Source organism: Babylonia areolata, chromosome 23, assembly GCF_041734735.1.
Source record: "Babylonia areolata isolate BAREFJ2019XMU chromosome 23, ASM4173473v1, whole genome shotgun sequence".
NCBI lineage: Eukaryota > Metazoa > Mollusca > Gastropoda > Neogastropoda > Buccinidae > Babylonia > Babylonia areolata.
Window position 1 is genome coordinate 47,820,939 of NC_134898.1, and position 27,500 is coordinate 47,848,438.

At 39.4% G+C, this 27,500-nt stretch overlaps 1 protein-coding gene and 1 long non-coding RNA gene across 2 annotated transcripts; one reads left to right on the forward strand and one right to left on the reverse strand.

Moving 5' to 3' along the window:
- The first annotated feature begins 296 nt into the window (after nucleotides 1-296).
- Nucleotides 297-6,317, forward strand: LOC143298139 (uncharacterized). Its single transcript, XR_013057357.1, has 5 exons — nucleotides 297-428; nucleotides 2,069-2,114; nucleotides 3,659-3,712; nucleotides 4,583-4,636; nucleotides 5,915-6,317. It is a non-coding gene; the product is annotated as an uncharacterized LOC143298139 (long non-coding RNA).
- A 5,521-nt stretch (nucleotides 6,318-11,838) lies between these two features.
- Nucleotides 11,839-24,771, reverse strand: LOC143297917 (betaine--homocysteine S-methyltransferase 1-like). The gene is made up of 7 exons (XM_076610489.1): nucleotides 24,712-24,771; nucleotides 21,817-22,007; nucleotides 20,677-20,871; nucleotides 17,329-17,440; nucleotides 15,972-16,150; nucleotides 14,610-14,691; nucleotides 11,839-13,240 (listed from the first exon to the last, which is right to left on the reverse strand). Exons 1-7 carry the CDS (start codon nucleotides 24,725-24,727, stop codon nucleotides 12,963-12,965), a joined length of 1,053 nt encoding a protein of 350 aa, XP_076466604.1. The 5' UTR covers nucleotides 24,728-24,771; the 3' UTR covers nucleotides 11,839-12,962.
- Nucleotides 24,772-27,500: the final 2,729 nt, after the last annotated feature.

Below are 27,500 nucleotides of genomic sequence, written 5' to 3' on the forward strand. Positions count from 1 at the left end.
CAAGGACTTAAAAATAATTTTTTTATTGTCGTTAAAGATTTTTTGAATGCCCAAGATACACCAGAATCATATGATTTGAACAGCGTTCTCACTGCGAATACTGCAATCGATTTATCGCCCTTTACAAAAAGCATGTTTAAACTAAATACTATATTTTTGAGCATCAATACAGGTGGCACGATAGTGCAATGGGTAAGACAGATTCTTCTCATTCGAAAACCTGGGGTTCGCTTCTGCTGTTGGAATTTCTTTTTTTTCTTGTTCTTTTAACCCGAAGTTTTATACTAACATATACAGAACCCTTTTTAACGAATAGATTTTTGGCTCAAGTGTGTAAACAATGTGAGCCTATATCTTTTCTTTGCATTTTTTCCAAATCGTGAAGCATCGTGGGATAGCGTCGCGTCGTTCGATCGAGGATCAAGAAGGTGGGTGGATGTATCAGTGTTTGCTAAGTACGAAGTTAGTGAAAGAAAACGTTAAAAGATGCCTTTTATTGTGTACAAGTTTTGTCAAATGTTTATCTTTATTCAGGTGACTGTTGTGTTACTGCTAGACAGATAGGCATGATGTTAAGAGTAAATGAAAACAGAAGAAATCTGATCGTGTGGGTCGTTTTTTCAACCGGTTTGGCAACCAACCTTCTCTGATAGAAAGCCGTGACATTTAATAATAATAATTATTATTATAATAATGATAGTAATACTAATAACATTTTTGTTTCCTCATAAGTTGTGTCACACCGCTAAAGTAATACACACAAAAATCAGTTTGATGATTGTGGCTGTTGAACTCAAGTTGTATGAGATAATATGTCAGTCCATCATGTAACCCCCCCCCCCCCCCCCCCCCCCCCCCAAAAAAAAAAAAAAAACCAAAAAACAACAACAAAAAAACAACAACAACAACAAACAAACAAACAAACAAAAAAACAACTAAAATAATAGATATACATACATACATACATACATATATATATATATATATATATATGTGTGTGTGTGTGTGTGTGTGTGTGTGTGGCTCCAATCTCTGTGAATATGATGCCACATTGAGTAACTGAGCTGGACTTACAACCATGAAATTATTTTATAATGTTATGATTAAAATTTTACTTAGAAATCAGTCATTCTCAGTCTCATTGTTTTATTTCATGCACATTATAAACAGAAACAAAAACAACATATAATAATGGAAATTATGATAATGGATACTTTTATAGCACACTATCCAGAAATCTGGTGTAGGTGCTGTACAAAAACACTTTTGTTTACATAACACATTAGATCAATGTTACATACACACAACAAAATATCACACACACACACACACACACACACACACACACACACACACACACAGAGACACACACACAATGAATACATACATTTTTACAAGTATGCATTTGCACCTAACACTAACAGCTAGTGAGCTACCCACAACGCATTGTTTTGTCAGCGAGTTTGGCAACCTTCTCTGAGCTATATATATATATATATATATATATATATATATATATATATATATATATATATGTATTTGTCCAAACTCTGTGAATGTGATGCCTCCTTGAGTAACTGGACTGGACTTAAAATGATGAATTTATATTATAATGTTATGATTAAAATTTTAACACTTTTATTTGCATAACACATTAGATCAGTGTTACATACACACAGCAAAATGTGATTCAGTCACACACACACAAACACAAGCACGCACACACACACACACACACACACACAAAATGGATACATGCATTTCAACATAACATGTGTACCTAACAGCTACCCACAACACATAGGCACGCACAAATATACATAAACAGATGTGCGTGATGATACCTCTTCCCTATCATCTTTATATATATATATATATATATATATATATATATATATATATATATATATGTGTGTGTGTGTGTGTGTGTGTATGTGTGTGTATATATATAGAGAGAGAGAGGGAGAGAGAGAGAGAGAGAGAGAGTTTTACATTACACTTACACTAGTTACAGTTTCAGTTTCACGTATATACTAAAATGTAAATTGTTACTGTTTGTGATTGACAGGATATATGACAGGATACATGACAGAGTTGCCCTTTCACTGTGAAAGGTAAGATCTTTTCTCTTTAGATGGCTGGCACAGTACACAACAAATGACTACAGTTTCTGATGTTTAGTGTTTAGTTGAAACATGGCTATGAATAGTATGATCAGTTGATGTGCCTGGCTCTCTCTCCACTTGTCTGTCATTCAGCTCTTGCATAATAATGTGAAATATAATTTTTTTATAGAGATAGATACACGTCTCACTCCAACAACAATGCTGCATGCCTTGTGTCAGTTATGACTACGATTGTCGAATGTTGTTGCTGCTTATTTATATATGTTTATGTGTACTTAGTTCATACCAGTTACAGCTTTCCACATAGAACATACATTTAGTAAAACAAAATATGCTATGCCACCTCTCCCTCTTCAACACCCAGTTAAAGTTTATATTAAAATTGTGTGAAATATACTGTGTAGAGTTGGATTGTGTTAAATGTACATATGATATATTACATTAACATACATGTTAGCACACACACACATGCACACGCACACACACACACACACACACACACACACACACACACACACACACATATATATATATATGTATAATTATCATTTTACATGATCGACTGACATATCTTATACAAGTTCAACAGCCACAATCATCAAATGGATATTTTGTGCCTATTACTTTAGTTATGTGATACAACTTTTGAGAAAAAAAAGTTATTAGTAAATACTATCATTATCATCATTAAGATTCCTATTAACTGTTACAGTTATAGATCAGACAAGGTTGCCAAACTGGTGGACAAAACTGTGTTGTGGGTTGCTGTTAGTGTTAGGTGCACATGTATGTTAAAATGCATCGCGTTTTGTATGTGTGAGTGTTAGTCACATTTTGTTGTGTGTATGTTACTATGTAACATTAATCTAATGTGTTACATATACAAAACTCAAAAGTGTTTGTGATTGAGAGGATATATGACAGGATTGAGGATACATGACAGATTTGCCCTTTCACTGTGAACACTGAAAGGTAATATACAAGTTGTAACATGTATGTAGATATATATATAGATAGATAGATACATACATTGATAAATATACATATAAAATATACATGCATGTATATACATATACATGTAAATACACTTGCATAGAATAGATAGATATATAGATAGATATATAGATAATAAGATATATGTGAGTTTTAGGGTACAAATTCAAGTCAATTATAGATTATTTCATGTGGCAGTCTCATTACCTCAAAAAAATGAGAGAGAAAATATTTGCTACAGGGACAGACACAGGGCAGCAAAAGGTGGAAAGGTGTCAGTATGTTCCCCTCACCTGCATCATCAGTGAACTTGACCATCATTAACATTATTATTAACTGTTACGGCTAAAGATCAGAGAAGGTTGCCAAACAGGCTGACAAAACTGTGTTGTGGGTAGCTGTTAGTGTTAGGTGCACATGTATGTTAAAATGTATGTATCCATTTTGTATGTGTGGCTATGTGTGTTAGTCACATTTTGTTGTGTGTATGTAGCATTGATCTAATGTGTTATATAAACAAAAGTGTTTGTGATTGACAGGATTATATGACAGGATCCATGACAGACTTGCCCTTTCACTGTGAACACTGAAAGGTAAGATCATCTTTTCTCTTTAGATGGCTAGCACAGTATGTAACAAATGACCTCAATTTCTTATATTTAGTGTTTATTTGAAACATGGCTATGAATAGTATGATCATTATCATCATTAATATTATTAATATTAACTGTTACGGCTATAGATCAGAGAAGGTTGCCAAACTGGCTGACAAAACTGTGTTGTGGGTAGCTGTTAGTGTTAGGTGCACATGTATGTTAAAATGTATGTATGCATTTTGTGTATATTCTATATCTTTATTTAAATATACAAGTTGTAACATGTATGTAGAACTTAAATATAGATAGATAGATACATTGATTGATAGATATACATATAAAATACACATGCCTGTATACACATATAGATGTAAAATACACTTGCACATATTTGACAGATAGATAGATAGAGATATAGATAATAAGATATATGTGAGTTTTAGGGTACAAATTCAAGTCAATTATAGATTATTTCATGTAGCAGTCTCATTATCTCAAAAGAATGAGAGAGAAAACATTTGCCATCAGAGTAGACACAGGGCAGCAAAAGGTGGAACACTGCTGTGTGGCACCAATCCTATGTCATCTCCATCTGGAAAGGTGTCAGTAAGTTCCCCTCACCTGCATCATCAGTGAACTTGACCATCATTAACATTATTATTAACTGTTACGGCTATAGATCAGAGAAGGTTGCCAAACTGGCTGACAAAACTGTGTTGTGGGTAGCTGTTAGTGTTAGGTGCACATGTATGTTAAAATGTATGTATCCATTTTGTGTGTGTGGGTATGTGTGTTAGTCACATTTTGTTGTGTGTATGTAGCATTGATCTAATGTGTTATATAAACAAAAGTGTTTGTGATTGACAGGATTATATGACAGGATCCATGACAGACTTGCCCTTTCACTGTGAACACTGAAAGGTAAGATCATCTTTTCTCTTTAGATGGCTAGCACAGTACGTAACAAATGACCAAGGTTTCTTATATTTAGTGTTTAGTTTAAACATGGCTATGAATAGTATGATCATTATCATCATTAATATTATCAATCTTAACTGTTACGGCTATAGATCAGAGAAGGTTGCCAAACTGGCTGACAAAACTGTGTTGTGGGTAGCTGTTAGTGTTAGGTGCACATGTATGTTAAAATGTATGTATACATTTTGTGTATATTCTATATCTTTATTTAAATATACAAGTTGTAACATGTATGTAGAACTTATATATAGATAGATAGATACATTGATTGATAGATATACATATAAAATACACATGCATGTATACACACATATACATGTAAAATACACTTGGCACCATAAAATTTTATCATTACAAAGTTTAAGTGTCCAGTTCAGCTTCAGGTATCTGCCATCAAACGGGTTGATAGATCAGATACATAACAAGTAGAAGTTTACACTCGCATATTAATTGACATTTGATCACATGCAGCCACAGCAGAAGCTTTGGACACTTGTGCATGTTGTTTGCACAAAACAGTGCGTTGCTGTGTTGGCATGCACTTTTTCTTAAATAGATGCCTTGATCAGGAAATTTGGGATTGTTGAAAAAACTTGCTTCACATATATGATGTAGATCTATAGCTCTTTCTCGTGAGATGGTCCATTCTAATTTGAAGATGGTTTTTGGTGTGGAGGGTATACTGCCTTGTACTGGTGTTGTAGGCATGGAATTATGGTTAATCAGCAGACAGTGAAATGTCAATAAAAATTGTAGCATAAGAAGAAGACCAGATTTAAATGCTTAAACATAATCCATTGTTTTACTTTTTTTTCTTTAAATTGCAAACTATTCAGTAAACATTAGTGCTAATATATTGTGTTTTACAAAGTGAGCTTCACATTGGTTTGTATATGACATTCTGACAAATGAATACATGAATAAACTTGATATGTTACTACCCCATGGAACTGATACCTTGTCGTGGTGGGGTAGCTTGAATGCTTCAGTGACCTGTCGAGCTATATCATTTGATGTGTCACATGCCTGGTAGGGCCTCCCATGCTGGACAGGTTGTGGGTATTTGTTCCACAAACTATACCAGCTGGCATGATGCACGCATTTTTGGGTTTCCCTTGCTGAAAAGGTTGTATGGTAGAAGCCCGACAAAATTCAGTTGCAAACACATGTCTTTGCATATTTATCTCTTATGACTGACAATTCGTCGTCCTTCTGTTTCAGGAAATGGACATCAGCTAGGACAGGAACAACAGAATCTTCTGTGAGAAAACCTGTATGCTTTTGATCTAAATAAACACAATACAATACAACATCATAAGCCTCTGTTGCTTGATCAGTTGATGTTTGGTTTGTTGAAGGTGCTGTTTGTGTGCCCCTGTGGGGATGTCAGGGACTCTTTCCATTAAAATACTATGCCCACCCTCTGGAAACCCTCTCCTGAAAATTTATCATTTTATATGTCACTTTTCCTTTTCTGTCATTTATTACTTCAGCCATGCTATTCATTCCCATCCATTTTTTTCAAGATAGCCATGATTATTTATTTTTCTGGACTTCATAATTGTGCATTCTTGCAAAGCTGTATTCAAATTTGGACCTAGGATATACGAGTTGCCTGCTGGCATTTTTTTTGTTTTCTATGCCTGTTACGTACAATTTGCGTATTATGTATAATTATGTCAATGTTCAGGTTTGATTGGTTTACTCTATTGATAGATTAATGGAAAGGCCAATTTGATGCATGTAGTTATATGTGCATGCATACGACTATTCATGCACACACACACACACACACACACACACACACACACACACACACACACAAAATCCCTCCCCCCACACCCCTTTTTTTTTATATACAAGATCAAGATCAATATTATATGACACACAGTCACACACAAATTGTTTTTTTTTTTAATGGCTAACTCATGTTCAAGATTTTAAATCCCAAAACTAAGTTCATGGCAGAAACTATATTACATATTTAATTCAGCATTTTTATGAATGAGAAGTAGCCAAAATGAAAACCATCACTGTGGTGATTGATATTCAGTGTCCCAACACATTTACCACTCTGAATAAAGTCCACAACTTGCTGCAACACAAGCAGCCATTACTTACATCTAACCGAAGTCATGCTTACCAAAAATAAACAACAAAAATCAATAATAATAATGATATTAAAATAAGATAAATGAAGATATCTTATTTTAATATCTAACCAAAGTCACACCTACCAAAAAAATATATATATATATATATAATGATATTAAGATAAATAAATGAAAACAAGAACATCACTACAGTTAAAGCATTTCAGCTAAAAAGCTGGCCCAGTGCTTCCCTCATTGAACGACAAGCAACCTCCAGGTTGATGACCACTCCCTCCAACCACCTGAGCTCATCTTCTTCCACCACCAGTCAGTCATTTCAGAAACCATTTCCATCAGTACATTCAAAATGTCAGTTTCTCAAGATGGTGGCATTAGAACAAACTCATATATGTGCTAAACCACGTCTACCACACAGATGCCTGATCAGCAGCATAACCCAATACATCAGGCTTTGAGTGCATGCATATGTTTGTGTACCTATCGGGGTAGATTTCGTCTGCACAACTTTTGCCAGAGGACAAACACTTATGTTGCCATGGGTTCATTTTCTGTGTGCAGTATGCTTCCTGCACATTAGATTGGTGTATCGTTGCATGATTTTAAATAAAGTATGAGAAGACGGATGAGACATGGATTTCAAACTCGGACTGTCACGGTTAACAGTGTAAACGCACACTGTCTCTCTCTCTCTCTCTCTCTCCATTGTCAATCACAGAGTATTGGGAACCGGGCTTTCACCAACATACACATATTTCATAAGGACATGGAGTGATTACCAGGTATATAATATACTTGCAATTTTCCTTTCTATGCATTGAACCAAAAAGTTGTCATTTGGACAGGATTCACACATGAGCCATGAAGGCTTTGCCTCTTGTTCAAGTGAATCACAAGTGAGTCTTGAAGGCCTTGCCTCTCTTGTTCTGTTATCTAATCGCATTACTTTTAACTTTCTAAAAGAAACAGCGAGAGGGAGGACGGGAGGGGGTCGGGGGGTCGGAGGGGGGGCCTGGGGGACCTTGGGGGTGGGGGGAGGGGGAGGGGAGCGAGCAAGAAGGAAATGAAGGGGAAGCTAGGGAGCAGATTAGGTTTTAAGGGATAAAGAAAGAGAGGGCAAGGGAGGGAGAGATAGAGTCAGACAGAAACAGACAGAGAGACAGACAAGTTTACAGCCCAACCTTGTCAAGTAGGATCTAAAACAACCAATAAATTAATCATAATGTTCTCTGCTATGTTATTGCTAGCCAGGTGTGAATACAAGACCAGATGTGCATTTCACACAGCAAAACAGGTGTTGCCTACCCTGCATGATAACCTCCCCCCCCCTTGGAGGTTCAGAATGACTAACACAGGACATTTTTTAACATAACGCTCCCACCCCAGCACATCCCCCCAGGGCAAATCAGGTGTGTTTTTGCTCTCTTTTTTTTTTAATTTGTATATTTTTAAATTGTTTTATTGTTTTTATGACACTGTGTGTGTGTGTGTGTGTGTGTGTGTGTGTGTGTGTGTGAAAGTCAAAATCAAAGTCAAAGTCAAAGTCAAAATTTTTATTTCAAGATGGTAATTGAATAAGCAACGACTGCTTTTTTACATCAAGCCATCTGAAAAAAAGAAAAAGAAAGAAAGGAAGAAGTGGGGAGATACATAGAACAAAACCACAAAAGTACTAGAAATATAGTTACATGCATACACGAATCGTGCGAAAATGAAACACACATTAACATTTACAACACATTTACAACACATCCCGTTTCGCATACACATACACCCTCTTACAACACCAAAGGCATATACAAAACATTTCACAAATCATGGTAACCAATAGATATAGATTTGTATTATTGTTAATCTTTTGAAAAGTTAATAAGGTAATTTTTCTTATTTTTCTTAAACACATTTTTATTCGTTATATCTTTTAAAACGAGTGGAAGGTTATTCCATAAATTTCCACCGGAGTACAGGGAGCCGGATTTATAACGGTTGTTTCTAGGTCGAGGTATACCTAACATAATTATGGCTGTGTCTGCGGTCATTAGTTTTAAAAGTTTCTGTAATCTTTTGGGGATCATTTCCATTTTTCACATTATGCATGCAAACAGCCTTGTTGAAGAACAGCCTGTTGTGGAACGATAATACATTAAGTAGTTTATAATCCATATGGGTCAAGGAACTTGACTTCAACAATACTAATTTTAATGCTCTTTTATACATACGATGAATGAATTTTAAGTTTGTATTGCTGCAGTTGTCCCATAAAGTTGATGCATAATCGATGATTGGCAGAACATGAGCACAGAAAAAAGCTTTCGTGAATGAACATCAAGGATCTTTTTTTTATTTTTGCTAACTGACGTATCTTGCTAGAGAGACGTTTTCCTAAGTAAGTCATGTGGTCAGTCCAAGAGAGACCTTTGTCAATAAAGACACCCAAAATTTTATGTGATTCTACCTCTTCAATTCTGTTTACTCCCAGGAAAAGTGGTTTGAATATGTTTTTCATCCTTTGTCTTTTTTGTCGTGCTGCTACATACATACATTTAGTTTTCTGTGTGTTTAAGGACATATGATTTAATTGTGTCCAATCACTAAGCCTGTGAATGTTGTCTTGAAGATCATCTGTGAGTTTACAGGCATCTGAATTGCTTGAATGCAGGGAAGTGTCATCTGCGAACATTTCACATTTACATGTCATAGAACAAGGCAAGTCATTAACATAAACATAAAATAATATTGGCCCTAAGATGGATCCCTGTGGTACTCCATGTTTGATCGATTTGAATTTTGAGGTTTGATTATTTACTGTTACTAACTGTTTCCTGACTGAAAGAAAAGATTCTATAAGATGAGTAAAATCTGGTGTTAAATTATACACTTCTAATTTACGAATTAACAACGGATGACTGATTACATCAAAGGCTTTTTTAAATCTATAAAAAGGAGACCTGTGAATTTATTTTCATTAATGTTATGCAAAATACTGTCAGTAAGTTGTATGAGAGCAGTGTGGCAAGAATGGTTTTCACGAAAACCAGACTGATCTTCGTGGATTAGTTTGTTATTGACAAGATAACTATTCAAAGCTTTTTACAAGTGTTTTTCTATAGGTTTTGATAAAACAGACAAGACAGGGATTGACGAAGCGTATGACAGACTCACCAATATGCAGCATCGTTGCTCTTTTGGGGACAGACATATGGGACAGAATTTCAAGTGGAGGTGGTTTCGGGGCTGGGGAAATTTCACTATCCTTTGCTGTGACTGACTCAGCTGGAAGCGATGTCGAGTCAGCGAGTAAAGAAAAGGCATTAGCAGTTGAAACGGAATACTGAACAACATCATCACTTGTGTCGTCTGGAACAGGGGCGGGGAGGAGTGGGGTGGTGGGGGGGGGGGGGGGTGACACGTTTGTTCTAATTGTCCTCAAGAGAAGACAAGTTGGGATCTGGGTTTGACACAGGCCAACTATCAGACCCTGTAGCACATTCTATTGAGGAGAGGCTATTTATAGCAGCAGTCTGACGACCACTGTCACAGGGAGTGGAGGGAACATGATCAGGTTCAGTTTGTGTGTCAGCATCAGTCCTGATGGTCCTGTCACACAGTGTCAGATATTTGTGAATCTGTTTGTGAGTGACTTGATACCATTTCTCTCTGGACTGGTTTTAATTTCTTTACTTCAGTTAGGAGGGACCCAAGCTGGGTTTTGATGGACCCGTTTTCGTTTGTGAGCTGTTTGCATGAATGTTCTAGATTCAATATCTGAGATTGGAAATCGTGTATTTTGGAAACAATAGTGTCAAATTTATCACTGATATTTACACGAAGTTCGTTTTTTGGTAGCAACTTTTACATCTTCTATGATAGATTTAAACTCATTTTCCAGCGCTGATTGTGCACTGGTCACAGTTTCTACCTGCTGTTCCAAAAGAACAACCTTGTCTGAAAGTTTAGGAAGAGGGTTGGAAACAGACAGGCGGGGGGAGTGGTACAGCGTTCGTTTACACCGTTTCCCTGTCCTCTTCCCAACAGGGGTAAACAGTTTCTGAGGAGTGGACACTGTCTTTATTATTATTACTACTACCTTCTTTTTTTTCTTTTTTTTTTTTTACATTATAGTTATTATTTATTTATTTGTGTAAGCTTATCTATTAATTATTCAACTTTTTTTTTTCTTTTTTTTTCCCTCAAGGCCTGACTAAGCGCGTTGGGTTACGCTGCTGGTCAGGCATCTGCTTGGCAGATGTGGTGTAGCGTATATGGATTTGTCCGAACGCAGTGACGCCTCCTTGAGCTGCTGAAAGTGAAACTGAAACTGCAGCTCACGGGATAACACGGAAGAGGAGGGCGGCAGAAGGATGACGTCCTCTCTAGCAGATGCTTCCGTTCCAGACTGAAGAAACAGGTGTGGTGACTGGAGAGGGGGGGTTGTCCACAGCTGGGGTTGCAGGTAATGACGTCATACAAGACAAGTCAAAGGCAGGAGCGACCAAAGTAGGTGTCCCAGGAAAAGCACGGATAAACTTGACAGGAGTTTGGAGTAAAGATCTACACAGTTTTTCACTGTTTTTATCCTGCATAAAGGAAGAAACAAAACCTTTCAACAGTTCACATTCTGATGAATCCCAAGTTGGACAATCCATGCCCTGACACAGCAAAGTACCTGTAGACTGTGAGGTAAAGAACATGGACAGAGTAACATTTTTTTGAGGACTGATGGAAAATACGGATAACAGTTTTGAAAAGTGAAGGAGGTGGTGGAAGAGATATCACTGGTGTAGATTCAGTTCGCAATGTATCATTTGAAATGTGTGTGTGTGTGTGTGTGTGTGTGTGTGTGTGTGTGTGTGTGTGTGTGTGTGTGTGTGGGTGTGTGTGCGCGCGCGCGCATGCTACACATACTGTAATAATTATAAGGATAGACACATGAAAAAAATCCCCAAAACACATCTTAAAAGTCCATTAATTTTTATTCCTTCAAATCAATGTTTATAGCTAACACACACACACACACACACACACACACACACACACACACACACACACACACACACAAAGAAAGAGAGAGAGAGAGAGATGAATCACTCTAACCATGTCTTAGTCTTATTAGAAATCAGCTAATTTACATACAAGGAAGTAGAGGCGGTAGAAAATAAGAAAGAGGAGGAGAAGGAGAAGAAGAAGAAGAAGAAGAAGAAGAAGAAGAAGAAAGAAGAAGAAGAAGAAGAAGAAAACAGCAACAACAACAACCCTTCGTCTACACTGACAAACACAACCCATTAATTCTACTGTTTAAACAAATATCCATGTTGCTTGTTTAGTCATACTCTGTTCACAAACGTCCATGTTTGAATTAGATAAGGTGCTGTACCTTCCTTATTTCATTTTCATCGAACAAAACGAAAAGGAAGAGGGTGGACATAATAGATTATATGAGATTTTGACAATCGTCTGAATAAAGGGTGGACATAATAGATCATATGAGATTTTAACAATTACCTGAATAAAATTTAAAAAATAAGATAACTCTGTTAGGTCCATGGTATTTAACAAAATCAAATAGTTAGGACAATAAATTAAAATTTTTTAAAAGACAGAAACACACACACACACCGTACCCGAACTTTAACAATATCGCATATTTCTCCGTAGGACCTTCTATGCACTGGAAGATAACACAATGGTATCACCTATCACTTTGTTCTAAAAGAAAAAAAAACAACAACAACAACAAAAACCAGCAACATAGGTACGATTGCCTTTGATGGAATTTGTTTTATGTTTTTTCTTTTTTGTCACAACAGATTTCTCTGTGTGAAATTCGGGCTGCTCTCCCCAGGGAGAGCGCGTCGCTACACTGCGAGCGCCACCCATTTTTTTGTTTTTTTTTCCTGCGTGCAGTTTTATTTGTTTTTCCTATCGAAGAGGATTTTTCTACAGAATTTTGCCAGGAACAACCCTTTCGTGTGAGTGTGTGGACATTTTCGTTGATTTAACATTGCGTTTATTGAAATTATAAAACCTGACACAAATTATACCTGACACAGTATACCATGCGTAGTGTACCACAACCCTCAAAAGTCAGTACTGACAAATAACCATAACCCTCAAAAGAATACTGACAAACCAGGAAACCCGTCACAATATCCTACATTCTACTTCAGACCAGAAAAATGTTTCTTGATCATTTTGGCTCTCTCTGGAAGATTCTCGATGTTTCCGACGATGAAACTAAGACTGGTATCCGGTGCGTATTTGCAAGATGGCGGCTTCTTTTCGTACGCCTCCGCCAGTTCCCTTAAACAGGCCGAAGAATTCCCGCAGCAGAGGCCAATGTATCGGATTCCGATCTGACGGGCCTCTTCGGCGAAAGCCCGAATTTCTTTCCTCGTGCATTGCAGTGGAGCCAGATTCAAAGGGTAGGCCTGTTCTCCTGTGGGAACGATGTGGGTGGTTCAATGAAATAACAAACCAGTACGAGGTATGGTGATAGAACAAAAGATAGTAGTGTTTGTAGTAGTAGTAGTAGTAGTAGTAGTAGTAGTAGTAGTAGTAGTAGTAATGATAATAATAATAATATAGTAATGATGATAACAATAATAATAATGATAACAACAACAACAATAACAATAATAATAATAATAATGATAATGGTGATGATAAAAATGAATACTGATATAGCACGCTATCCAGAAATCTGCTCTAGGTGCCTTACAAAAAAACCCACAAGAAAACAACCACACACACACACACACACACACACACACACACACACACACACACACACACACACACACACACAAAACAACCAAAAAAACCCACACTTTTGTTTACAAATCACTTCACATCAATGTACACACAGCAAAATGTGACCAAACACTCTCTCTCTCTCTCTCTCTCTCTCTCTCTCTCTCTCTCTCTCTTCAGATGGCACTAAGAGCTAGGAAACTAACAAATTGAGAAAACCAATTGGAAAGGCGTGTGAAACATGGAGCCACGTTCCCTGATTAATTAATTAAACGTGCACTGCTCCATATCAATGATGTCTAACACTTCCCAAGTTACGTACCTGTAACAAAGAGTAAACCTGTCACCTTTATTTTTAAATCTTTCTTTTGGTCGAAAGATTAGCGTGGTTTTTTTTCTGTTTTTTTTGTGTGTGTGTGTGTGTGTGTGTCAGTTGTCAGACCTTTTCTTTAGTTAAGAGGTTAGGTCCACCCATTCTTCTGCAAAGGACGGGCGCAATAGCCGAGTGGTTAAAGCGTTGGACTTTCAATCTGAGGGTTCCGGGTTCGAATCACGGCGACGGCGCCTGGTGGGTAAAGGGTGGAGATTTTTCCCACCTCCCAGGTCAACATGATGTGCAGATCTGCTAGTGCCTGAACCCCCTTCGTGTATATTACGCAAGCAGAAGATCAAATACGCACGTTAAAGATCCTGTAATCCATGTCAGCGTTCGGTGGGTTATGGAAACAAGAACACATCCAGCATACACCCCCCACGCCCCCCGAAAGCGGAGTATGACTGCCTACATGGCGGGGTAAAAACGGTCATACACGTAAAAGCCCACTCGTGTACATACGAGTAAAACGTGGGAGTTGCAGCCCACGAACACAGAAGAAGAAGAAGACTGCATGCAAAGACCCAGACTTTAACCCAACAACCTACAAACATAAAGGAGGAACCATGTGTGCAGGGTGGCTTGCTTTTTTTTTTTTTTTTTTTTTTTTTTTGCTTTTTTTTTTTTTAATGGGGCAGAGGAAGAGGAGAAGGTCCATCAAACAAGGGAGAGAAGTGCTCACCAGTGACAGGGTCCGTAACTGCCTGTAAAGTGCGTTGTTTATCCGTTGTCCTGTAAGGGACTGGTAAGGCTGCCAGAGGGCCCTGGATGTGAAAGGGTTAACCTTTTTGTATGCCTTCAACACTTCGGATGATTAGTTATATTATACAGATAGCTACTTATGAATGAGGTGGAAACTAATACGGTACAAAGATTGGGGGGTGGGGGGTGGTGGGATGGGGGCTTTTTCAATCATAGACCGAATAGTTAACCATTTATCATTCAAACACAAAGGGTTCCCTCCCACCCTCCCTCCAATTCACCCCCCCTCTCTCTCTCTCTCTCTCTCTCTCTCTCTCTCTCTCTCTCTCTCTCTCTCTCTCTTTCTCTAACTTTCGAAATTGCCTGGCTAAGTTTAGAATAGATATGTCTCAAATTAAACAGTTATAATTTTACAGTACAAGCTAAATTTGAATAATGCTGGTAGTTGCTGTCCTTTTTGTTCCAATGCGATTGAAAATGAAATACACTTTCTTTTTGTATGTCCGAAATATACGAAATTGAGACACGAATTAGTAGTGCTTAAATACTTCAGAAGCCCATCATTGTCCAGACTTTTTTTCTATATTAGGTAGTAAAAATTCTGAAACAATCTGGAAACTGTCGATGTATATCTATAAAGCACTAACTTTGAGAAAACAATGCCTGAATGATATGTACATGATCACATATTGTATGCTACATTTTGCTGTCACTCCTGTTGTTATGGGCCAGAGGCCTGACAATTAAAACTTTTTTTTTTTTTACTTTGACTCTCTCTCTCTCTCTCTCTCTCTCTCTCTCTCTCTCTCTCTCTCTCTCTCTCTCTCTCTCTCTCTGTGAACTCGGTATAATTGGTTCGACAAACGCCATCGTCGTCTTCGACATAATCACGACCGCCACTACAGCCAGAAAAATCAACACCAAGAATGGCTTTTCCAGTTTCTGTTGTTTTTCTCGTCATCACCATCACCATCACCATCACCATCTTCTTCTTCTTCTTCTTCACTGACAACCTCCTCTTCCTCGTCCTCGTCCTCGTAATCATCATCGACAATCACCTTCTCATCTTCATCATCGTCATCTTCCTCCACCTCGTCGTTCATTATCATCAATATCATCGTCATCATCATTGACAGTCTCCTCCTCATTATCATCATCACCATAGTTGATATAAAATCAATGACAACCTCCTCCTTCTCCTCGTCTTCCTCCTCCTCCTCATCATCATCGTCATCATTATTGACACACTCGCCTTCCTCCACCTCCTCCTCGCTCTCATCATCATCATCGTCATCGTCATCATCACCATCATCGATGACACCACCCTCACTCACTCACTCACCTTGCAGACCTGACGACACTGACGCAGCAGAGGCAGCATGGTGCTAGGACCCCGCCCACAGTTCAGCCCCACCACGTCAGCCCCCATCTCCTCCAGCTGACGTAAGGCCTGGGGGATGGGCACGTCATCTGACGTCATGTCCGGCACGTAGGGAGCGATCGTGATGACAGTGGCCAAGCCTGGTAATAGACAGAGTTCGTATGATGAAGTATGAAAAAAAAACCCATGTATTTGTTCTGTACTGTCCATGTGTTCTGTGTGGCTTATTCAGGATTAAAGAGGCTATGCCAGTCTTGAATAAAAGCTAATTTGTGTTTGCACATTTCTTCTGTCTTTGCTGCTGTGTGCACATGTCAAATGATTGGTATAAGAACAGGCCCGGTGCTTCCTTTTTTGAGGAAGTGTCTGGGTTTGTTCCAATGTACCTTTTATTTACCTGTGTGCTAGCTGAATCGGTAGCGTAAGCATCACTGACTTGAAGTTGTGTACCTTGTGTAATGGAGCGAGTTACCACTCTTGACTATTTGTTAATTATATCGTCTCCTGGCCTCATTATTTGTATAATTTCCAGTAAAAAAAAAAAGTTGCGGTAGGAGGCTGAAATTTAGCACAGTTTCCTCCAAACATTATAAATCTTAGGGACTGTAAGCCCACGATTTTTCGCAATCCCACGATTTCTCTTATGTCTCTCTGCTTCTTCTTCGTTCGTGGGTTGCATCTCCCACGTTCACTCGTATGTATACGAGTGGGGCTTTTACGTGTATGACCGTTTTTACCCCGCCATGTAGGCAGCCATACTCCGTTTTCGGGGGGGGGGGGGGGGTGGGGGGGGTCTTACGTCTCTCAATCTCTCAAAGTGAGAGAAATCGTGGGATTGTGAGAAATCGTGGGTTTACAGGGGCGTTTATTGTATTCAAAGACATAAGAAAGAAAAGGGAAGGATACTCTACTAATCAGCTTTAACAGAGGAAATAATTAATGGATGAATGAGAGAAAAAGACAAAAAAGAAAAGAAAAGAAAAAAAAAGACAGAAAAAAAGAAAAACACACACTAAATGTTAAACAATTTAGTGCTTTCTTTTATCTCTCAATTTCTTCACTCATACATAATAAGAGTTTACATCTGAAGAGATTGACTTTAACACGGTGTTTTTGGTTGATCAACCGCATACTAAATAAATGTTGTTGGAGAAGACGAAGGTGAGTGAGAGTGGGGTGGGGGGGGGGCGGGGGTAGGGTGATGCGCTCTACGTACAGACGGACAGGGACAGACACGTATTGATAGATAGATACACACACACACACACACACACACACACACACACAGATATATATAAGCAACAAATGAGGGTATGACCATTCCCGTGTTCTTTCATGACTTCCAAGGCCAGCTTGGCTTCCCCGAAATCGTTGAACGTCTCCCCGATAAGGTAGTCTGCCCCTTCCTCCACCGCCCACTGCACCTGTACCTGCTCACACACACACACACACACACACACACACACACACATACGCACGCACGCACGCACGCACGCACGCACACACACACACACACACACTTCGTCTAATATCACTATCAGTGAAAAGACGTTAAACTATAAAACGAACACACACACACACACACACACACACACACACACACACACACACACACACACACTTCGTCTAAGTATCACTCTTAGTGAAAAGACGTTAAACTATAAAACGAACACACACACACACACACACACACACACACACACACACACATCGTCTAATATCACTCTCAGTGAAAAGACGTTAAACTATAAAACGTAAACACACACACACACACACACACACACACACACACACACACACTGAGTTGGGTGAACCATCGTTACCAGCGAAGCTGCACCCATTTTCGGGAGCTGTGCATCATCATCGTCATCGTCGTCATCGTCATCATCATGACCACCACCAATAGCACCACCACCACCACCGCCACCCTAACCCCTTCTCCTCTGTCTCCTCCTCCACCTGTCGTAGTCTTCTTCAGGTGTTGTTTTTGTTTTTTTTATCATTAGTATGATGTTGATCATGACGACGATGAGAGCTATTATTATTATCATTGCTGTTGTCGTTGTTGTTAGTGACTTTAAACCTTCATTACTTCTGGCTGTTAGATTCCAGTCTTTCATTGTTGATAATTTGCAATCTGAACCCGTTAAAATCGAACATGGAGTCCCACAGGGATCTGGTTTAGGCCCAGTGCTCTTCACACTGTACACTGCTCCTCTCGCTGAAATTATCAACTGCCATAATGTCAGTCATCATTCTTATGCTGATAGCACTCAACTGCTGAAGAGTGATACCCCAGAAAAAACTGTCGTCGCTCTTGCAAGAAACATCCAACTGCTTCCTGGACATACAGAACTGGATGACTCTAATTAAGTACAACTGAACGCGGACAAAACGGAAGCAATGATCATAGGAACTAACAAAAACTCTCTTCCATCATAACTGACACAATCAAACTTGGCAGTACATCCATCCCTCTTTCCAGTTCAGTCAGGAACCTCCATGCAAATAATTATCAGTCAGACATGTCAGTCCTGCTACTGTCAAGTGTGGCGCATCAGTTCCGTCCGGAAATATCTGTCCACCGACACAACATCTAGACTTATCGTTTCTCTCATTCTCTCTCGCCTTGACTACTGTAACTCTCTATTGTCTGGTTTGCCTGCTTCACCCATTCAGTCCCTTCAGCGCATACAAAACTCTGCTGCCCGACTCGTCCTCAGAAAGAAAAGATCTGAGCACACCACTCCTTTTTTGCAACATCTCCACTGGCTACCTGTCTCACACAGAATAAAGTACAAGATCAGCACTCTATGTTACAAATGTGATCACAAATCTGCCCCTTCCTATCTCTGTGGCTGCCTTCACCTCTACACTCCATCTCGCTCTCTGCGATCGGCTTCGGATCCACTCTGTTTACGCATACCCAGATTCAAACACTCCACTGTTGACCGCCGTTCATTCAAGTCTGGCCTTAAAACCCACCTCTTCCCAAAATAGCCTCCCTTCCTTGCCTCTTCCTTGTCTTCAGTTGTGGTGTGTTTTTTCCAGTTTTAGAGTATATATATATATATATATATATATATATATATATATATATATATATATATAAAGACAGAAAAAAAGAAAAACTAGGAGAAAATAAAAAATGTTGTTATGTTCATACCCCTTCATATGGGGCTTTGGCCTTGATCAATAAATTCCATTTCCAATTGTCGTTGTTGTTGTTATAATTATAATGATTATTATCGTTAATTTTGTCGTTGGCGTTATCGTCGACTCTTCGCCATGGTCGTCGTCGTCATCATCAACACCACCACCAATACCACCGCTCCTTCTCCTCCTCCTCCTCCTCCATTTCCTTGTCTTCTTCAGAGGTTTTTTTGTTTGTTTTCGAGTGGTGCGGATGACGTTCGACTGGTGGCTGGTATGATGATGATAATGAAGGTGATGGTGATGTTGATGGCTATTATCATTATCATAATGATGACGATGATGATGATGACGACCACGACGATGATGATGATGATGATTGTTGATGTTGTTGATGTTATCATCACAATTAACATTATCATTATTATATTATCGTTGATGTAGTGGTCGTCGACTTTTCGTCATCGTCGTCGTCATCATCCTTTGTAAACACCACCAACACCACTACCCCTCCTTCTCCTCTCCTTCAGGAGTTTTATAATTACTGTTATCATTATCATTATTGTTGCTGTTGTTGTTTTTGTTATTATTATTATTAAGTGGAGTGATGGCCTAGAGGTAACGCATCCGCCTAGGAAGCGAGAGAATCTGAGCGCGCTGGTTCGAATCACAGCTCAGCCGCTGATATTTTCTCCCCCTCCACTAGACTTTGAGTGGTGGTCTGGACGCTAGTCATTCGAATGAGACGATAAACCGAGGTTCTGTGTGCAGCATGCACTTAGCGCACGTAAAGGAACCCACGGCAACAAAAGGGTTGTTTCTGGCAAAATTCTGTAGAAAAATCCACTTCGACATGAAAAACAAATAAAACTGCACGCAGGAAAAAATACAAAAAAAAGGGGGGTAGCGCTGTAAACAAACAAAAAATGGGTGGCGCTGTAGTGTAGCGACGCGCTCTGCCTGGGGAGAGCAGCCCGAATTTCACACGGAGAAATATGTTGTGATAAACAGAAACACAAATACAAATTATTTATTATCATTGTTATAATTAATATTATGATGGTGATGATGATGATGATGATTATCATCATCATCATCATTATCGTTATTGCGATTGTGTTATTATTATTATTATCATCATCATCATCATCATCATCATCATCATCATCATTATTATTATTATTATTATTATCATTATTGTTGTTGTTGTTGTTGTTGTTGTTTTGTTGTTGTTGTTATTGTTTTGTTGTCGTCGTCGTCATCATCGTCAGCATCAGCATCAGCATCATCATCCATATTCATCATCACCGCGAATCATCATCACCATCACCATCATCATTCATATTCAACATTACCGCGAATCATCATCACCATCAGCATCATCATCATCCATATTCATCATTACCGCGAACATCAGCATCAGCATCATCATCCATATTCATCATCACCGCGAATCATCATCACCATCACCATCATCACCATCATCATCATCATCATCCACATTCCTCATTACCGCGAACATCTCCCGGATACTGCGAAGGACGTCGGGCTGGTCAGGATGGTAGACGCTGGAGTTGCAGAGGCTGCCGGCCATCAGGGTGCCGGTCCTGCTGGCCACCTCACGGGCCACCCTCAGCGCCGTTCTGTTCAGCTGCTCCGTGTCGTCTTGCCGGCCGACCTTCTCCAGCCTCTGCTGGTGGGCGTAGTACTTTTTTTTTTTTTTTTCAGAGCAAGGGGGTGTGATAAGAGACAAAAAAAGAAAAAAAGAAAAAAAGAAAAAAGAATTAAATGAAAATATATTTGAATATAAAAACAACAACAACAACAACAACAACAAAAAATGATTCATGATTGAAAATGGCATACAAAATACACGGACGAATATGATTATGCACGCATGCATGCACATGTTTGAGTGTGTGTGTGTGTGTGTGTGTGTGTGTGTGTGTGTGTGTGTGTGTGTGTGTGTGTGTGTGTGTGTTTGCAGAGCATGGGGATGAGATAGAGAAAAAAAAAATTAGATAAAAATAAGATTTATAAAAAAAGGAAGAAAATAATCCGTAATTCAAAAATGGCTAAAACAAAAGAAAACAAAACAAAAACAAACAAACACAGGGGTGCGTACTTCAATATATGAACGTATGCGTGCACATTTGTGTGTGTGTGTGTGTGTGTGTGTGTGTGTGTGTGTGTGTGTGTGTGTGTGTGTGTGTATGTGTGTGTGTTTGTCTGTCTGTGTATGCATAACTGAATAAACGCATCCTGTAATTCTAATCAGTTTCAAGCGTGAACTGTATGTCATGCCTTTCAGCAGACCAAGTTTTACATTCAGCGCCTGTGTAATGAATTACCAACTGTGAATAACCAAACAAACAAATTGATTAACCAAAGTTATAGCAAAAACAACAAAAACAACAACAACAAAAACACAGAAAACAACAACACAAAAGCACGTACACAAATACAAACGAAAGACATTCATACGAAATTACAAAGTTACACTGGAAATAAGAATATCAGTTACAAATATCTGTTGTGTCTCTGTAAAAAAAGAAAGGAGAAGTCTGCATTTCGATAATTTACTCTCTCTCTCTCTCTCTCTCTCTCTCTCTCTTAAATCACCACAGCTTTTTTAACGGTCTACTTAACACACCGTGAACGCCTCAACAACGTCACTTCCGGCGTGCACGAACTCCTCATGGAGACTTCTGATCTGTTCCGGATGCTCCAAAACGACTTCCGGTGTGAAGGCCCCGCTCTTGACATACCCTCTCCTTTCCAGCTCCCACATGTAACCTTCAGCACAGATGATGCTGTCTCCATCCCTCAGCCGCTCCCTGAGACCTGAAAGGGGTCGTTCGGAAACTAAACATTATGAAGTCATTTGAATACACTCTAGTCATTATCTGACACTGATTGTCTTTACATTTATTTTTATTTTATTTTTTGATGAAGTGTTTTTGAAGTGTTTTCTACTAGAAATAATATGAAATGTTTATGATTATAAACGAAAGTTCAGTTGTCAGTCGGGATAATGATTTGTAATGTGAAAATGTGAACAGTTAGAAATACAGAAGGGCAGAGAGAGAGAGAGAGAGAGAGAGAGAGAAGACAGACAGACAGACAGAGAAACAGACAGAGAAAGACAGAGACAGGATCACACACACACACACACACACACACACACACACACACACAGAGAGAGAGAGAGAGACTCGGACTGTCATGGTTTAATGTGCTTCAGTAATAAGCACACACATACATGGGGGTGGGTGATATAGGCGTAAAAAAACACTATATACAACTGAATACAGTGTTATATACATTGGGTAGATATATCTATCATTTTCTCCATAAACCAGGTTATTTGGTCTTTTCAATTCAATACTGGATACAGTGTTAATATAAATTGGATAGACATATCTTTCAGCTTCTCCATAAACCAGGTTATTTGGTCTTTTCAATCCAATGCTGAATACAGTGCTAATATAAATTGGGTAGACATATCTTTCAGCTTCTCCATAAACTAGGTTATTTGGTCTTTTCAATTCAATACTGAATACAGTGTTAATATAAATTGGGTAGACATATCTTTCAGCTTCTCCATAAACTAGGTTATTTGGTCTTTTCGATTCAAAACTATATCCTTTCTGTTTTTCTCAACGCAAATAAATGAACTTTTCGGTGACATACAGCATCGTCTAGACCCAAATTTTGGCCCCATTCTGTAAAACAGGCTGACTGATAATCTAATTTTTTGAAGGGCGCAACAGCCAAGTTGTTTAAGCGTTGGACCGTCAATCTGAGGGCCCCAGGTTCGAATCTCGATGACGGCGTCTGGTGGGTAAAGGGTGAAGATTTTTTTCCGATCTCCCAGGTCGATGTATGTGCAGGCCTGCTAGTGCCTGAACACCCTTCGTGTGTATACGCAAGCAGCAATTGAAGTACGCACGTTAAAGATCCTGTAATCCATGTCAGCGTTCGGTGGGTTATGGAACCAAGAAGATACCCAACATGCACCCCCCTGAAAACGGAGTATTGCTGCCTACATGGCGGGGTAAAAACGGTCATTCACGTAAAAGTCCACTCGTGTACATACAAGTGAACGTGGGAGCTGCAGCCCACGAACGAAGAAGAGAAGAAGAAATAATTTTAGGGGAAAAAAGTCAAGCTATTGTTATTCAAAGCACGCATGTTTTAAGGCATAACGTTCCTTGTTTTACTTGTCAGGTCAACACATGCTGAGATAAAGAGAATATAAAAAAAAGGGTCAACACGATACGTAATTGGTGGAGAGAGACACAGACAAACAGAGACAGAGACAGACAGACAGAAAGAGACAGACAGAGAGAGGGCGACGTAGAGAGAGAGAGGGGGTGGGGGGGAGTGTGTGTGCGTGTGTGTGTGTGTGTGTGTGTGTGCGAGAGAGGAAAAGAGGGACATGATAAAGAGAAAGAGGAAGGTGTTAACACACACACACAACACACATGCACGCGCGCGCGCACACACACACACACACATACACATAGCTAGTTGTTTCACTCTATCTTATAATATAATACTATCTTACCCAAATGATTTTCTTTTTACATGATAAATGATGTGTGCGTGGTGATCAGTGAAGGGTGTGTCAGTTGTTCGTTTTTTCTCTTCATTATTCGCTGACGGGCATATTACGTGAGCCGAAAGATAATGTTCTGTTCTGGTTAAAGCAGACAATAAAATACTTTGAACTGAACTGAGGTCAATTGAACTGAACTGAGCATGGCTCTGTCTCACAAATATCAACAAGAGAGTAGAGAAAATTAATATAAATTCATTACAAAAAAAAAAAAAATAAAGGTTAGAAAATAACACAATAAGGATACAGTGAAAAGCATATTCAAATGAGAACGAAACTAATAAAGATCAAATCAATACAGAAATGCAATAGAACTTAGTTTTCGTCTATCTCCTGTTGAACGGCAGCCATGCGCAAGCGTGTGAATCCATGCGTGTATGTGAATGGGCGTGTGTGTAATGTAGGCCTACGTGTTCGGGAACGCATTCATGAATGCAACTGCGGTACATGGTCGTCAGCCGTCACAAAACGGAGGAAAAGATATCGACCTGTGTAGAAAATGTACGTAATGAGTTCGCGTGCGTGCGTGTGTGTGTGTGTGCGCGCGTGTGTGTGTTTGTGCACGAGTGTGTGTGTGTGTGTGTGTGTGTGTGTGTGTGTGTGTGTATGTCACACACACACACACACACACACACACACACACACACACACACACTCTCTCTCTCTCTCTCTCTCTCTCTCTCTCTCTCTCACTCTCTCTCTCTCTCTCTGTCACAAACAAAAAACAAAGCAAAAACCGCGTACACACACGCCTACGCGCACAAACGCGTTCACACACACACACACACACACACACACACACACACACACACACTACAGATAATACCATACTGACAAAGTCATAATACTGCAAACAAAATTTAAAAAAATAGAATACATTCAAAAAGCAAGCGCATATTACGCAGTTCGTACCATTTCGTGCCTTACCTTTCACAGCTGCCATCGTGATGAATCATAAAGGGGTGCCGTTGGGTTTGTTGGGAGGGCAAAAAGCCCAATGTGCAGCTGTGGTCATGTCGCGCGCTCCAAGCCAAACCTGTCAACCCTTACGCGCAAAATTGTGGTCAGCTTCTTCAGAAACAGGTCTGTCTCTGTCTCTCTCTGTGTCTGTCTGCCTCTGTGTGTGTGTGTGTGTGTGTGTGTGTGTGTGTGTGTGTGTGTGTGTGTGTTGTGTGTCTGTGTCAGTTTCCATGCGTATAGATAAAGAAAGAGAGTTTCCCTTTTTTGTCCTTAGGAGATCGAGAAATACACAGAAAATCACCAATGATTTCATCTTTCCTATTAAAAGAGAGAGAGAGAGAGAATATGTTCTGGAAGCTAATAGTATTTTTTTCTGAATAGAACAGAATATGTCTTTATTACCAAGTGTACCCGGGTCACAAGGAATATTGGGAGGTAGGGGTGGGTGGGGGGGAGGTGTAGTACATAACAAGGTACGAACATAAATCGAAAATCATACACAAACCCAGATACAGTAGAAATTAGGATACATACAAGTGCATATCAATATAAAAACTTGTGCATACTCACACATGCGCGCACTACACACACACACACACACACACACACACACACACACACACACACACACTCTCTCTCTCTCTCTCTCTCTCTCTCTCTCTCTCTGTCTCCGTCTCTCGGTCTGTCTGTCTGTCTGTCTCTCACACACACACACACACACACACACACACACACACACACACACACACGTCTGAACAGAAGCCGCATATTACATGTGGATGAGGCTAGATGACTAGATCTTCAGGTACATGGTTGTTGGGGCGGATTAGAAATATGTTCATCAAATTGACACTCTTCGTATCTAATTACAGAGAGAGGAATTGACATGGACATGGACATAGACGTAGATATAGACATCTTTATATTCAGTGAAGGCCGAGGCCCCTCGCGAAGGGGTTACAGTGAACACACATCACAACACAACAAGTTGGCACTTCTTCAGCGCAAAGTACAAACATAAAATAATTAACTAAAAAAAAATGAACAATGTATACTGCACAATAAGTTGTCACTTTTTCAGCACAAAGTACAAACATAAAACAATTAACTAAAAAAAAAAAAAGAACAATGTATACACAAATTATAACGATTAACTATATATCTATTATACTGCGGAGTTTTGAATGGTTTGTACACGTAAACAGCGAATTGATTAGCAATTGTCTCCTTTCTTGATGACATAAGCAAGGAAAGTCAAAACAGTGCTGGGTGTCTACAATATTTTTTTGTGGAATTATTTTATCTTTTTTTTTTTTAATTCATCAACGAGAAAGAGAAGAGGAGAGAGAAAGGGGGGAGAGAGAAGAGAGAGAAACGGAAGAGGGAGAGAGAGAGAGAGAGAGAGAGGGGGGAGAGAGAGTGAGAGAGAGAGAGAAAGACAGACAGACAGACAGGCGGTCAGGCAGACACAGAGAGAGAGAGAGAAGAGAGAGAGGGAGAGAGAGAGAGAACGAGAGAGAAAGAGAGAGAGAGGGGAGAGAGAGAAGAGAGAGAAAAGAGAGAGAGAGAGAGGCAGATAGACAGGTGGTCAGGCAGACAAGAGAGAGAGAAAGAGAGAGAGAGGGAGAGAAAGAAGAGAGAAAATGAAGGAGAAAGAAAGAGAAAGAGAGGGGAGAGAGAGAGAGAAAAGAGAGAGAGAGGCAGACAGGCGGTCAGGCAAACAGAGAGAGAGAGAGAAAAGAGAGAGAGAGAGAGAAAAGAGAGAGAGGGGTAGAGAGAGAGAGAAGAGAGAGAGAGAGAGGCAGACAGACAGGCGGTCAGGCAGACAAGAGAGAGAGAAAGAGAGAGAGAGGGAGAGAAAGAAGAGAGAAAATGAAGGAGAAAGAAAGAGAAAGAGAGGGGAGAGAGAGAGAGAGAGAGAGAGAGAGAGAGAGAGAAAAGAGAGAGAGGGGTAGAGAGAGAGAGAAGAGAGAGAGAGGCAGACAGACAGGCGGTCAGGCAGACAGAGAGAGAGGAGAGAGAGAGAGAAAAGAGAGAGAGGGGGTAGAGAGAGAGAAGAGAGAGAAAAGGGAGAGGGATAGAGAAAAGGAGAGAGAGAGAAGAGAAAGAGAGAAGAGACAGACAGACATTCAACAAATCTGGTTCAGGGTCAGCCAACTTTTCCACTGACATTATTGTGATCCTGTGTGTGCCTGTCTATCAGATCATTCTTCTTTTCTTTTATATTTAATTTGATTTTTTTTTTTTTACACATAAGGAAAGATATATAGAAAATAAACTACATAAATCGAAATGGGAACACAGCAGAAGTAACAATGGGAAGAAAGAGTGTAGGGCATGGAAGGATAGAAAGAAAGAAAGAAAGAAAGAAAGAATGTGGGTCATAAAGTAGAACAGAACATACAAAATGCAGGCAGACAAGGTCATTTGCATATCAACAATCTATCTAGCTCGCACCCCAAGCAGGTCATGTTGGGTGTTAAAACTTGTCAACCCCTACGGGTTTGTTTTTTTTAAATGTAGGTATCCAGACCAGATTAGATTTTAGGTTTATTGTGAGGTTAAACACGCAATCACCCATTTACCCACCCGCACACACACATGGGCGTACACACACGCGCGCGCACATACACACACGCACATAGAGTGAAGATAATAGCGATGGTAACAATTACGTAAACAACTAAAGTCTGACGGAAACAAGCCTTTGGGTGCAGACCCAGTCTCTATCCCCTTTTCGTTTGCTTCACTTTCTG

Coding starts and splice junctions, on each gene's coding strand:
- LOC143297917 (XM_076610489.1), bottom strand. Junction 16,151..17,328: donor CATGAAAGAACACGGGAATG/GTCATACCCTCA, acceptor GTCTATTACCAG/GCTTGGCCACTGTCATCACG. Junction 14,692..15,971: donor AGTGTCGTCAGGTCTGCAAG/GTGAGTGAGTGA, acceptor TTTCACATCCAG/GGCCCTCTGGCAGCCTTACC.